At 40.1% G+C, this 15295-nt stretch overlaps 1 protein-coding gene across 1 annotated transcript in view; it reads left to right on the plus strand.

The window, feature by feature from the left end:
• The window catches only part of LOC147463770 (187-kDa microtubule-associated protein AIR9-like), a 203495-nt gene extending 201061 nt beyond the window's left edge, over window positions 1-2434 (plus strand). Inside the window, exons 34-37 of the mRNA XM_086490756.1 lie at window positions 1418-1476; window positions 1548-1580; window positions 1662-1787; window positions 2140-2434. Coding sequence (XP_086346882.1) covers window positions 1418-1476; window positions 1548-1580; window positions 1662-1787; window positions 2140-2310 — 389 coding nt within the window. The 3' untranslated portion in view covers window positions 2311-2434. The remainder of the gene's footprint in view (window positions 1-1417; window positions 1477-1547; window positions 1581-1661; window positions 1788-2139) is intronic.
• The last annotated feature ends 12861 nt before the right edge of the window (window positions 2435-15295 follow it).

Here is a 15295-nt window from a genome sequence, read left to right on the forward strand (position 1 = left end):
AAGCCAGCCATGTGCGTATCTAAGCATACCAACATTGGTTGTCTCCCTTGTCCGCTAGCTTCTTAGAGGAGATCAGAGCCAGATGGAGGTATCGCTGTTGTAGAAAAAAGTCATTGCTCAAAATAGTGCCTCAGTGACCACTGGGGCTGCCCCCATCTCAGCCTTCACAATCTCATGCGGTACTGATGACTTATATTGAATCATGCATGCAATCTCAGTAGTAGTTGCTTCTCCATATGCTCCCATCCATCATAGTGGTCACTCTCTGGCCCATCACATCGTGCTAGTTATGTCCTCCTTTGATGGTGAAGGCTAGGCCCCATCTCTGCTTCATGGAGGAGAGTCGGGTTTACCAATGTATCCAATGACCTTAGCTCCATGCGTGGTTCCAGAAACTGTAGATGTGCACACTCTCTCTCAAGTGCTCCCAAGACTGTATATCCACGTGCAAGTGTAGGATTTCTTGCCTCCTACATAGGAAATTGTGGCCCATTGAAGGAGATACACATATGATCTGACTACTCAACTCGCTCTCCTCTAAAAGTAAATTGTGCCGCATGTGACCTTGTTAGGCAAGCTTGGGTATTGTTAAACATCATGATTTTGTTTTACCAAGGTTCACCATGAGATCTTTGTCCACACAAAACGGCTGGAATGCATCTAGATGTTTTTGTAATTCCTTTGGAGGGTGTAAAATGAGCACAATGTCATCTGCATACAATAGGACGGGTATGAACACGCCACCTAGTCTGAGACCTCATCAATGTAAAGTCCAGAAAGTGTGGGTAAAAGCGGGCAGCCGCATCTAGATGTTTTTGTAATTCCTTTGGAGAGTCTGAAATAAGCACAATGTCATCTGCATACAATAGGTCGGGCATAAACACCCCAGCTAGGCTTCTTCTGGGCCTCCCATTCTATCCACATATCTGAGACCTCATCAATGTAAAGTCTGAAAGTGTGGGTGAAAGCGGGCAGCCGTGCTTCAACCCAATAGTACTCCTCATGACATCTGAGAGGCCACCTGGGGCACATATTTTTCTGATGACTTGGGAGGTTGCAAGAAATTGGCGTGCCAGAGGAGATGCAGTGACACTATACGAGTCGGTCACAATATCAAATGCCTTGCGAAAATCCACAAAACAACAGTAGCCCCTCCTCGATAAGAGGTCTCAAGGTGACTAGATGGTCCAAAGTGGTATAACCTTTTCTGAAACCAGCTTGTCCCTTGCTCTATGTCCATGTCTCTCAGCCCAACGGCTCGGCTCATGCTCCAAAATTGAACGGTTTAGTTTGGTTGAATAATGACCAGCCATGATCGTGCGCGGCTGTGGACTATGCGTGTCCTTAATATGAAAGGCTTTTTGTTAATTCTTTTCAGAAAATTGATTTGGAGTTTAAAAAGAGTGTCTGTATGCAGAGCCTGAGGTTGCACGAGAAGTGAAGCAGAAGCTGGAGTTAGGAGCAGTGAAATTCGAGGTACAGCTTTTTTAAGTACTGATGAATTGATTATCTTTGAAATTGGTAACACTTTTTGTGGTTCTCTTTAGGCTTTACGTGATCGGGAGCTACCAACCATGAAGGTAAAGTGCTACAGCATTGTTGTTGTGAGTTTGTGCAGTTGTTGCAGTACAGTGCAAAATGCAATTAGTCTGATGCAACAGGGCTTGGGAAGTCTGGAAAGGCGAATCTTGGATGTTAACAAGAAGAGGTTCAAAGTTGTCAAGCCAGGATCGAAAACCTCCTTTCCCAACACTGAGATTCGGGGCACTTATTCCCCTCCTTTCCATGTAAGTTTCACCTACCTTTCTCTTATGTTGTACCTTGTGAATTATCAACAGGGTGTGACATTGTATTGCAAACCCAAGTCAATTTTTGCTAAACCAGCTGTGCCATATATATAGTCAATTTTCCTTTGTAGATAGATATGTTGGCGCTCATCCTTAATTAAAGGAGAAGACACCTGTGTCCTCTCTGTGGTATGCACCAATACAAAATAAAACAAAAAGAGAAAAGTACCTTAATCTGGAAACTGCTTTGTGTGTGGGTTGTTTGTTCAAAATTGTGGTTTTAGAAATGGTGTGTGACGTGCATAGCAGTTGAACTAAACTGGCGTTGTCTTTGGATATGTGATATGATCAGGTGGACATCATTCAGAATGATCAACATCGGTTGAAAATAGTTGTTGAGAGTGAAAATGAGGTTGATTTGATGGTTCAAACAAGACATATACGGGATGTGATCGTGCTTGTATTGAGAGGATTTGCATTGCGCTTCAATGCACTTTCTCTGCCTACATTGTTGAAACCCTAATGTCTACACTTCTTTTGTGAGTTACAAAATAGGTCAATTTTGTAATTTACAAGTAGTGTTGTATTCATTGCAGCACTATGGTGTCTTTCGTGCTGTAGTTGTTTATTTGGAATGTTTCGATGCCTCTCTCTCTCTCTCTCTCTCTCTCTCTCTCTCTCTCTCTCTCTCTCTCTGTGTGTGTGTGTGTGTGTGTGTGTGTGTGTGTGTGTGTGTGTGTGTGTGTGTGTGTGTGTGTGTAACTAGCACTTACATCCTTTTGCATTACAAGGGCTGTGACCATTGGTCAATGTACAAGAACTATGAAAAATATGTTGACTTCATGAAGCCTACACAAAGGGATACAATACCACTCGTGGCATGAAGCCTACACAAATTTTGCATAAGCTCCTGTTACCTTTAGTGATGGAGCAAAAACGGTGTAGTCCACTACTAAATGCCAAAAAGCTATATCAAATATCGGATGTACAAAGCCTTAATAAAGTAGCTCATAAAAGCGCAATGAGATCGAGGTGCTCCCACATCCTTGGCATAAGTAGTCAAAGCATGCAAATGATTTGGGACTCTTAAGTTATTTTGCAAAATAATGCTCATGTACTTAGCTCATAACAGTACTTTGCAATTACAGCCCTATATTGCGCCTTAAAAATGATTTTTATCCATTTCATCAAGTCTATGTTGTACACCAAGACAAGATGTGATATCGTATAGAGCCATATCATAAGAGAGATGAGGTAAAACCAATCATCCTCCACTATAAACTAAGGGAAGGTACTAAGATAAAGTACTTCGGTCATACCATCCTTAACAAGGCTTCATCGATTTGACACTCATTTAGCACACTTTGACCATACCAGTCTTCCCAAGGCTACCCCCCCCCCCCCCCCAAAAAAAAAAGGTTTTGTGGGACCATGTTCATCATTGAAAATGAATGTACATGATCAAATGACCAATCAAACAACTATATAGAAAAGGACACCAATGTTGGATGTGAACATGCATAGCCCATAGCCAAGAAGAAACTTATCATGCTAAAGAATCAAGCAAGTCCTCAAAGAGTTGGTCTAACGGTAAGGCATTGGCCTCTCAACCAATGGGTTGTAGGTTCAAATCCCCCGTTGGGTCACTCTAGAGGGACACCTTGTGCTCACCTAGTGTTCACGTTGCTAGGGCTCTTGCCCTTGGACACTCGCGTGCATCCTTCTCTTGGGGTGGGTCACCCAAGGAGGAGGTGCTTTACTGGTTGCTACGAGTTCTCTCCATCGCTCTGAGCATGTAGTGCATCAATTAGGTGGCCATGGTGATGCCTACGTAGGGCTCTTGCATGATTGTACACGGCCCTTGCTTGACCATGTAACATGGCTAATATTTGGAAGGGGTAAGCACCTCCACTTGTGGGCCCTCTGGTGTGTTGAAAAAAAAAAAAGAATCAAGCAATGAATGTTGCCACCAAGATTCCATTCTTCCAAACTCGTGCACTTGTCACAAAAATGATCCCGTTAGTGGTGAAGAAAGGTATTTTTCAAAGCAAAATGCACAAGCCTAAGTTCATGCAAGATACCCATTAATGAAGTACATGTAGAAGCAATTGAAAACGATCAAGATGGCATACATGATAGTGCTTCACAATACCCAGCCACATGGTAAAAGATTCACAAGCAACATGAAGCTGAATGGAGGAAGCACACGACCATGTCGTCTTAGAAAGAGGACAAGTTGTGAAGAGGTGTATCGTCTTTTGTGAAATTGGTGCAAATGAGATACATGCTAGAGAAAAGATGTGGTGTGCAGGTGGAGTTATTAAATCTCATTTTTTTCATATACAAGGGTATTGTAAAATGGAATTGCGAAAAATTTACAAATTGATTAGAAAAATGTGTATTTTATTTGTAAACGTTTCACAAATAAGGAGTTTTAGAAATGTTCCTTGAACACACACCATATACATAATTTATACATAGTGACTTCTCTCTTAGAAGGAAAGATAACATCTCTCTCTCTCTCTCTCTCTCTCTCTCTCACGATATGATTTGATGCCATCTTCTCTTCAAGCATTTTTTTCATTGTGTGAAGTGAAGGTGCCGTGGGAAGCGTGTGCAAGTGCAAGTGCCAGAGTAGAGAGAAAGACCTACTGTTGGGTGGAGCGCACAGCAACATTATTCTGTTGCAGTTTCTTATTCTATTTGTATCAATGTGGCCCAAGCACTAGTGGCTTCAACCTATATCCATCAACTCACTGCAATGTGTACGTTCCAAAGCTAAGCCTTTCGTCAAAGCATCTGTTGGGTTGTCATTAGTGTGTACCTTGACTAAATCAATGAGTTTTTTGGCCAAGAAATCTCTCACGAGATGATACTTGACTTTAATGTGTTTCGATTAGGAGTGAAACACGGGATTCCTTGCCAATGCAAGAGCACTCTGACTATCAGAATATATCATTGGAGTCTCATCAATGCCAAGATTTCTGACTAAGCAAGCTAACAATACAGCCTCTTTACTTGCATTCGACAATGTAACGCACTCTGCTTCCATAGTGAAAGACAACATGCAATCTTGAAGACATGACCTCCAAGATACTATTGCTCTAGCAAATATAAAGAGATAGCCAAATGTCGATCTCCTATTGTCGGCACAACCCGCATAGTCTATATCTGCATAACCTACGATGGATGTATCACTGTTCTCGAAGCATAAAAACCTGTCGACCGTACTTTTGAGGTGTCTAAGAATGTGCTTCACTGCTTCCCAATGCTTGCTGCCAAGATTTGCCATTTATCGGCTCACCACTCTCACTGCAAAAGCAATGTTTGGTCTTGTGGCCACCATAGCATACATGAGACTGCCCACTGTCGAAGAATATGGTACCTTATCCATTTCTGCTCGCTCAACATCAGATTTGGGTGCATCTTCCTTGCTGAGTTTCAAGAATGTGTGCATTAGGGTACTCAATGCTTTTCCACCCTGCATATTAAAACGCTGTAAAAATTTCTCAATGTATGTTTCTTGAGATAACTCAAAAATACGACGTTTGCAATCTCTTTTGATTCGCATGCCAAGAAAGTGTGTAGCATCCCCCAAATCTTTCATTGTAAAATTGTTGCCAAGTGTTTTCTTCAAGTTGGCAATCTCCGCAATGGATTTCCCAGCTATAAGCATGTCATCAACATACAGAACTAGAATGATCATCGAGCCATCATCTGCTTTCTTGTGTACAAGCAGTGATCCTCTTCGCTCCTTTATACCCTTGAGACCTCATACATGCATCAAATTTATGATACCACTGTCCTTGAACCCTGCTTTAAGCCATAAAGTACCTTTTTGAGCTTACATACTAGCTCCTGACGAGATGCGTTCTCGTGAACAACCCTTCAAACTGTTGCATCTAAACATCCTCATCAAGATCCCCGTGAAGAAAGGTTGTCTTCACATCCATTTGGACAAGTTCCATGTCCTTGATCGCTACAAGACCAAGTACAGTTCTAAGCATTGTCATCTTGACCACATGCAAGAAGATTTCATTAAAATTGACTCCCTTTTGTTGTTTGAACCCTTTGGCTACAAGTCTAGCCTTGTACTTTGGATTTGGATCACCTGAGGTAAATTTCTTCTTGTAAACCCATTTGCAAGGTAAAGCTTTCGCATCATTTGGCAGTTCTACCACGTCCAAAGTGCCATTAGCCAAAATCGAGTTATACTCAAATTCCATAGCCTGCTCCCACTTCACCACATCATCCGTCATCATGGCTTCTTGGTAGTAGCTAGGCTCACCGCAATTGGTCAACATGATGTAATCAAGACCTGGCTCAAAACGCGCAGGTGGACGAGAGACTCTAGTAGACCGTCTCACTCCTTGACCATTGCTATCCGCTCCCTCTGGAACATTGCTAGTGGAAGACCAAGTACAATCCGCTGCGTTGATTTCACTGTCTTTGAGGCAACATCCTAAAAAATGACTCTTCAAAACTCTATGAATGACTCGACGAGATTCCGGTTGCCAGAGACGATATCCCATCCCTCCATTTGTACCATATCCAATGAAAATACATTTGTGTGACTTTGGCTCTAACTTCTGTCGAAGTTATTTAAGCACGTGAGCATAAGCTTCACAACCACAAACACGTAGATGGTCATAGTGGGGCTTATGTTTAGACCATAACTCTTCTGGAATCTCATAATTCGATGACGTACTAGGTGAACGATTTATACTGTGCATTGCAGTCAAAACGGCTTCTGCCCAAAAGCCTTGTGTGAGATTTGTCACAGAAAGCATGGTTGTGACTCTTTCCTGAATCGTACGATTCATGCGCTCAGCAACTCCATTCTGAGCTAGTGTGTATGGTGCAGTAAATTGCCTTTTAATCCCCCTTTTAGCACAGAAATTGTCAAACTCCTTGGAGGCATACTCTCCACCGTTGTCAGTCCACAACCTTTTGAGTTTCTTGTCAGACTGATTCTCAACAAGTGTCAAGAATTTTTGGAATACAGGAAGAATTTGATCCTTATGTTTCAAAGGATATGCCCACACCTTTTGAGTAGAGTCATCTATGAATGTCCCAAAATAGCTGACCCCCCCTAGAGATTTGGTTGACATAGGACCACAAACATCACCATGTACTAAATCTAGAGGTTCAGCTCGCTTTTGACCCAATGGTAAGTGGACGGACCTAGTATGTTTTCCATAGATACATTGCTCACAAACAGGAAAGTCAACATAAGACAAGACAGGTAAGTAGCCAAAACGAGTCGGAGTTCTCATTCCTTTTTGGCTAATATGACCTAGCTGGCAATGCCACAACTCAGTAGACGGCAGCTCGGCTATAGATATGTAATCATGTCCAATATTTGACACATGTATGGAATACAAGGTAACATGCTTCTGACCTCTGAGTACAACAAGATTACCTTTGCATACTATCCACGAATCATTGCCAAGTGTGGTGTTGTAGCCCAAATCATCAAGCTGACCAACAGAAAACAAGCTCTTAGTCAACTTGGGCACATGTATGACATTACATATATTAAAGTGCGTGTCATTTCTTAGATGCAATTTGATGTTTTCGACACCCTCAATGTCTAGTTCATAAGCATCACCAAGTCTCACTTTGCCACACGCGTGAGAGTAAGTAGAGAACCACTCTTTATGTGGTGTCACATGGAAACTCGCACCATTTACTATCCAATTCTTTGCATACTGTGCATCTTCTGTAACAAGAGCATCCGACAGGTAGATCTATTGTGAAGACCAATACGTCAGAGGTAAGTGGATAACAACCGTTGGAAGAGTCTTTACAATAGGAGCATTTGAAGACTCTAGCATATTGATCTCCTTTAACTTTACTTTGCCCTTGTTTGAATCATCAGACTTAGAAGTGTCACCGGATTGTTTATCCTTCTTGCTTTGTTGTCATTTCCTGCAATTCTTCTTCACATGCCCTTTTTTATGGCAGTGATAGCACTCGACATTACGCATAGAACCCCGAGACTTACTGCGTGAGCCCCCACGATCCTTGCTTTTGGCACGACTTTGAGTGCGATGTCTCTGTCTATCACTAGCAACATACACATCACCATCCTTCTTGCCTTCGAGAGATTTCCTGCGAATATCCTCAGTAAACAGACTCCCAAGGACGTCATTGTACACAAGACCAGTACCAGGTACTGAGTTGCTAATCGCAGTACAGAACGTATCCCAAGACGAGGGTAAACTACATAGCAAGAAGATACATTTGATTTCCTCATCGAAGACCAAACCTTGAGTGGTCAACTGAGTGAAAATGATATTGAATTCATTAATGTGAGTAAAAATATCTTCCTTCATACAAAGGTCAAACAACTTCTTCATCAAGAAAACCTTATTAGTGGCACTTTTGTTCTCATAACTGGAACACAACTTATCCCATACATCTCTAGCAGTCCTTTCTCCAACTATAGTAAAGTACACAGATTCGGCCAAATGCAAAGAGAGGGTAGGTTTGGCCTTAGCATCAAGTCTCTCCCACTCAACATCTGTATACTCGCCCTCTGGTCACTTCATGATAGGATCGAGCTTGCCTTTTTGTATAAGAACATCTTGAATTTTCTCTTTTCAAATAGTAAAATTCATCCCATCAAATTTTTGGATATTGTAAATATCATTTTCACCGCTAGATGACATGGTTGCAAGCTAAAGATAATATGGTGATAAACACTGGTAATTTTGAGAAAAAATCGGCTGAGTTTCCCCATAAAAACTGACAGAATCTCAATCCAAAACTGTCACAAGAGATCAGTAATGCATCAAGTAATGCTCTCAGAGCATAAGACAGACGCATCAACCACTAACTGTGCATAAAAAGTCAAAAGATGACTCAAGACTGCCAACACGACGTGAAATGCACCAATCCCTCTCTATACATGTCCTATGGCGAGGCCGCGAAAAAGGGGTACTCCAGCAACCTGTATCACCGAAAGCATCTCAACATTCAAGAATCCCCCAACTCAAAAAAAACCTCACACTATCGACCCTCGCAAAAGGTTATGCAGACAAGAAACCAGCTCAGTCTCAGAAAGGGCCTCCAAACCGAGTCTCAGAAACGGTCGGGATTTCCAGGAACAAGCCAAATCGGCTCCACAAAAGGTACATATGGCAGTTTCCGCAACTCAACGTACATCCATTGTCAACAATACTGCAAGGTGTAGTATACACGCTCAAACAGACGCCAAACAAAATGTGCAAGCAGTAAACAAATCCCTGTGGGGAGTAAAACCGCTCTCAAAAGAGTTCAAGCACTATCCAAAGTGCCAAAACAATGCATATACGCATCAAGTACTCCCACTGAAATCTATGTTGATACAAAACATTGCAACCTGTAAGAAACCTGGACGTCCTCGTATGTATGCAAGAACCTGTGAGGAGATGGATATCTGAAAAACCCGAGACAATGTTGATGTCGAAAAGTGCTCCTAATCAGTCCATAAACACCGTCTCAATAGCACATAATAGCCATAAAACGGTTATATACAATCCCAAAATAGTCTCTAAACAACCTACACCTGTGTCCTGTACTTGTACATGTACCTATAGCAAAAGAGGAGTTGAAAAATACAAACTCCTGAAGTGTAGCTCGGATGAAGCTTTCGACTGCACGAACAGCTTCAGAAGGGGGGTAAAACCGCTGGATACCTGTTGGAAATGCTCTCGAAACACTGAATTTGCCGATACCAAAATCGGACACCTATTTTCACTTTTGAAAGTGCGCGCGCCGACTCGAAAACAGCAAGCACAAACCTTGCTCTGATACCAGTTGAAGGTGCTGCAGAAAGCGTGTGCGAGTGCAAGTGCGAGAGTAGAGAGAGAGAGAGAGAGAGAGAGAGAGAGAGAGAGAGAGAGAGAGAGAGAGAGAGAGAGAGACTTGTTGTTGGGTGGAGGGCACAACAATGTTATCATTTTGTAGCTCCTTATTCTATTTGTATTAAAGAATAAGTGTATATATAGTTAAGTTAGTAGATGGGTTAGTAGTAAGTGGGATGTCCGGCCAGTTGGCCCGAATCCCAACATGAAGGTCAAAATTTTCATGGATGTTTCATTAGAGGGCCTTGTTTTAAAACTCTGTTACAGGGAAGGAGAGTAAAACAGGCTACCCACCAATATATTGGGGAGTATACATCTAATCTAGAGAACAAGAATATGTTGTACATTTGAAAATGGGAACGTAGTGCTTAAATTAGGAGCATCTTCTAGACTTTATGTATTTCCAAAAGTGTAATGGATTATGTTTTGCTTGTTAAAAAGTTTGTAAATCGAGATTCTACCAATATCATCCCTCACCAAACACACCGTTTTCTTATATTGTTCACCAACAGTTGCTTTATTACAAAATTTGACGTGCCATTTTTGTTATATTTGTCATTAAAAGGGAAAATGAAATTATGTCAATGCATAGGGAAGGGTACTACTTCTTGGTGTCTTTCGAAAGAAGGAGCCCTTCAAAGCCACACACACACACACACACACACACACACATCCATTTTTTGTAATATTGTATTGAATTATTGATGGAAAACCTTGAGAAAAAAGCCAACCAAAAAGTTAGAGACTCAAAAACAATTGAAGTAGAGCTCATTTTTAATAAAACGAGAGCCCATTCTAGTCATAAGAAAATTTAAGGGATTGTCAAAGCAAAAAATAAAAAAATAAAAGGAACACAATCACCCAAACCATGGTTAAATATAAGGAGATTACGAGGTCGCCAAACCAGCCATAGCATCCAAAATGAAATGCAAGAAACAACAATGGACATTACATAAGTATGGGGGGAAGCACTCCAAATAGCCAAAAATGTTTACTAAATGCATTCCCTAGAATAATGAGTTTGAAGGCCTACGCCAAAAATTTGGGTATGGGAACCATACTAGAGTAGATTCGGAATATTCTCAATCTTTGTAGAAATTTTCCGATGAGGAGAAGCCCAATCAGATATCTCTACAGAAATGATCGCTCTATCATAAGGAGTTTATTATGCCAAACAACCATAACCACATTTTGTCAGCATTTGTGCATTTATGGATATGCCACACTGTATTATAATGTTCGTCTATCCATGGTGAAGATTACAATTTTGTATATTCCTTCGACATGGAGCTTAAAGACCCATGAATATGCTAATCTTCAAGTCTATCCTCTTCAAATAGTGATAGGATGGGGCATTTGGAAGCACCAATATAAAAACTAAACTACCATATACATATGTTATGCATATGAAGACCAAAAGTTGTAATTGCATATTGAATTGAAAGCATATTCCGATGGAGTTACAATAGATGAGATCAAACTAATGCCTTTTTGTGAAAAATTTAGGCCTAACAAGGAGAACATTGCACCAACATTTCATTGAGTTCTACCATACACCAAGTAAGTTTTTCACAGCCGAGAGAAAACCAAGCAAACATGGCATAAAGATGAGGTGCAAACACAACCGTTTATCAACATGGTCCACTAGTGGTTTTTGCTCCATAACATAAAGATGAAGTGGATAACTTGATTAGGGTATGAAGAGAAAGCAAAGGACTTGGGCCATGTTTAGCTAGTTGCATTGGCGGCCTTGCGTCGGGCTTATTTGAAATCCAAGAGCAATGTACACTTTTGTAAGTATGTGGAAGCTAGGCATGAATGATTGATGATGATTAAGCTATACCTGTAGCAATGGAGCTGGCTAATTGGGTGAAGCAATTGATATAGCAAAGCAACTATGTTGTAGACCTAAAATTGATAAAGAGAACTTGCTAAAGCATTATTTATAATATAATGATTTTAAAAAACCATAAGTAAATTATAATGTTGTTGCTATCAAGCATGTATACACCAACACCATCATTCTCAAGATAATTTAGCTTTGCGTTTCTATTTGATGTAATTGTCTTGTTTTGAGGTTAGTGCTTGTTGCTTGTCCTACATGTGAGTTTCATTTACCAATTTATCTAAATATTTATCCAAAGGGTCTGCTAGATGTAGAATTTGAGGATTTTCACATCATCGTTTAGAAGGCCCAAACCTATCCATATAACTTATTCTAAGTGCCGGTGCAGACTATTTCAAGGGATTTCTAGGGGGTTTTTTTTTTAACTTTTTCTCTCACTCCGGCTTTTTGGCTTTTTCTCCCTCTTCTGAGTCTTCACAATTGGTGTGGACTATTTCAAAAAAAAAATTACTTTTTCTCTTGCTCGGGGTGTTTTGCCTTTTTCTCTCACTCCGTGTGTCAATATGAGCTATATAAATAGTCGTTTTTAAAGTTTTGGGACCTTTTGAATGCAATAATCATGTCACAATTCTAGTTAATAGTCTGGTTGAATCTTAGGTAAAGTGATACTATATGCATGCTCAATGGGGGACGTTCAGTGAATTCACAAGATCCATATGCACCTTGGTGAAGGGCTCATATATATACATCAAAAAGCACATAATTAATTTGAAAATTCACACATGTAACTATCTAAGAAATCACTATAAAACTTTCAAAGTATTTATAGTGGCCATTTACCGTGTTTTATAGAGAGAGTGTCCAAAATGGGGTAACCAAAGAGGAGAGGGGAACGGGAAGGAGTTTTTTCGCAAATTGAAGATTACCACCTGTATTGCCGCACTTTGTATTGTTGTTATTACTGTATACATTACCACCAAAATTACCGCTATAATTACCGCCCCTGCTTTGACACTATATTATTTAAATTTGGGTACTTCTTTCTATTTTACATATTGAAAAAAAAGAAGCCCATGATATTTCTCATAAAAAATGGACTAAAAAATGGGTAGGCATGAAATGATGGTTATTTGAATAGATTAGCTTGTGCAAGACATTTGGCCATTTTGTCACGAATGATGGTTGCAATTAGGATAGGCATTGTGGCCCAATGAGGACAATCCTGCACGAAACAAAAGAGACTCGCCCTCTTCTCCCAAACATTGCACCCATTTCACCCAAGTGACTACAGCCTTGCATTCATCACATATTCTAAAAGGCTTTACACAATAGTGGTGACAAGCTCTCTTACTATGAAGAGATGTTGATCTAGGAGCACAATAAAGGAGCTCTTGCTCAATTGAATCACTCTATAATAGCGAGAGCACTCTTGCACTGCGCAAAACACAAAATGCTGACTCCACTTGCAACCATAACTCTTCAAATAATCACACAAGAAAATGCGTAAAGGTGGAAATGTATGTGTGCACGAGAGAGAGAGAGAGAGAGAGAGAGAGAGAGAGAGAGAGAGAGAGAGAGAGAGGGAGAGAGAGGTTATAACCACCGTCATCTACCTCTAGCATTATCGTGCAATGCTTTGGAGTAAAATTATTCAAATTTGAGTACTTCTTTATATTTTACCCAAAAAATTATAAAGCATTTGATATTTTTCATTTAAAAAATTGGACATAAAAATGACAAAATTTTATCATCAAATTAATCACACCCATTTGATTAACATAAATTAGAATGTTAGGTAAAGAGAGAGAGAGAGAGAGAGGAAGGAATGACGGAGCAAAAACTTTTCATAGAATAAAATATGCAAAATGCTTATAAATCATCATCAAAAAGATCTCTACAAGTAGCATCATTTAAATGTAAACCAATGGCTCCTAAACCAACAAAAAGAGAAACCTAATCGTCATTTGTAGATGTGTTGGCTTCATCTTTATCTTCAAATTTGTCATCTTCTATCTCATCATCATCATCATGACAAGCATCCTCCTTGCTTTAACGGTGGTGAGACTTGATTCATCGATCTCTCTCTCATTGGTCTCCTCCGCATGCAAAGTAGTAGGTGGGAGAGGATTGAAGATGGTTTCCACTTCATTAGTGGCAAAAATGGCTCTTCCTCGAGATGTTACTAGAACTACGAACCAAAGTTTTGGTTGGTGGATTGATGGAATATAGATAACCTATAGAATAGAAGTTCAAAGTGAGTGACATTGGTATTATGGTACAAACAAATAAAGGTAAATTTTGTAGTCACTCATCTACTCACAATTGTGTGGCAAAACTAAGTATTTATGCCTACCCATGTGACGTACACTAGAGTCCACCATGTAGATTCCATTCTCGTGCCATTTAGACACATTCTCAAACCACTTGCACTCAAAGATGAAGGTATGAAAGGTTCTAAATTCAAACTTTACTATCCTTTGAATAGTCCCACAGTACCTAGTCTCATCACTATCTATGTCAAAGTTTCCCATGATGCCACAATCCATGGTGGTTTGACACTTCTCAATGTGGCATGTGCAAGAGTGTCCTCCCTTTGACCACATAGAGTTAATGGAAAGACACTATAAAATAGAAAAAAGTATACAATCAATTACAAAGATAAAATCAAGTAAAAGCTATACAATATTGTTTAAGCAAATGAATACTCTATCTTTGACATGCAACTTCATTCATACTCCCATTCTTTGTCGGTGATGTCCTCTTCACGTGCCTTTGCTTCAATCATTCTCTCATGGATCCACTCGTGACTAATGAGGTCCGGAGAACATGCAAGGTGTCGAGGAACCAAGGGTACCCTCCTACCTCCATGAGCTTGCTTCTATAATTTGCTCTCTTGAAAATGCACTGCCTTTGCCATTGTCGACAAGTCCACCCACTTGGTCATAACCTTTATATTGAGGATGCAAAAGTTATTGACCACTCTACGTAGACCTATATCCATGTTAATTAGTTTTCCCTTTCCACTTGGCAAGTGTGAAGTCATCCTTGCATCCTCCTCATCTGACCATATGTGAGGCATAGAGGGATCAATAGACGCCAACTTCTCTCAAATATATACAAATGCCTCATGCACAATCCATCGTTTGGTCTTGCATGCCTCTAGTTGTGGGCCCGTAGTCACACAAAATCTTTGAGACTCTTTAAAAATCTCAAAGAATGTAGAGAAAGAATGTAGAGAGACGATTAGAAATAGTTGGTTAGAGAGAGGATAGAGAGAGATGATTAAAGAGAGTATAAGAGAGAGAGAGAGAGAGCGTAGGTAGAGAGAGCGAGAGAGATAGAGTGTAGACATTAGGTAGGTAGAGATAGAGGGTAAGTAGATATAGAGAGTGTGTAGAGAGAATAGAGAGCGATAGTAGGTAGAGGGTGTAGAGGTTAGGTAGATAGAGATAGAGGATTATATATATATAGTTTTGCAGAAAGAAGATACAAAATAATTGCAATTTTGGAAATAGTTTTTCCCTATTCATTGTATTACAAAACAAATTTCAATTACTGAAAAGATTCTTACAAGTCTCTGGCACTCTCCTCTTTTTCGCATCTTTCAAACAATCGAAAGTCGTTTGCACTGCTAGGAGTCGAGGTGGAGACATAATTATCCTGTTCGATGTATAAATTTCCAACACACCCTCTGGTTGCTACCTATTTTTGTTAGTCGAGACAAAATATTTTTTAAGGTTTCCTAGGAATTGGTAGAATAAGTCCCTAACTATCCTCAAAGTAGAGATATATGCAATAAAAAGCATAAGTTC

Source organism: Adiantum capillus-veneris, chromosome 2, assembly GCF_014529385.1.
Source record: "Adiantum capillus-veneris isolate H3 chromosome 2, ASM1452938v2, whole genome shotgun sequence".
NCBI lineage: Eukaryota > Viridiplantae > Streptophyta > Polypodiopsida > Polypodiales > Pteridaceae > Adiantum > Adiantum capillus-veneris.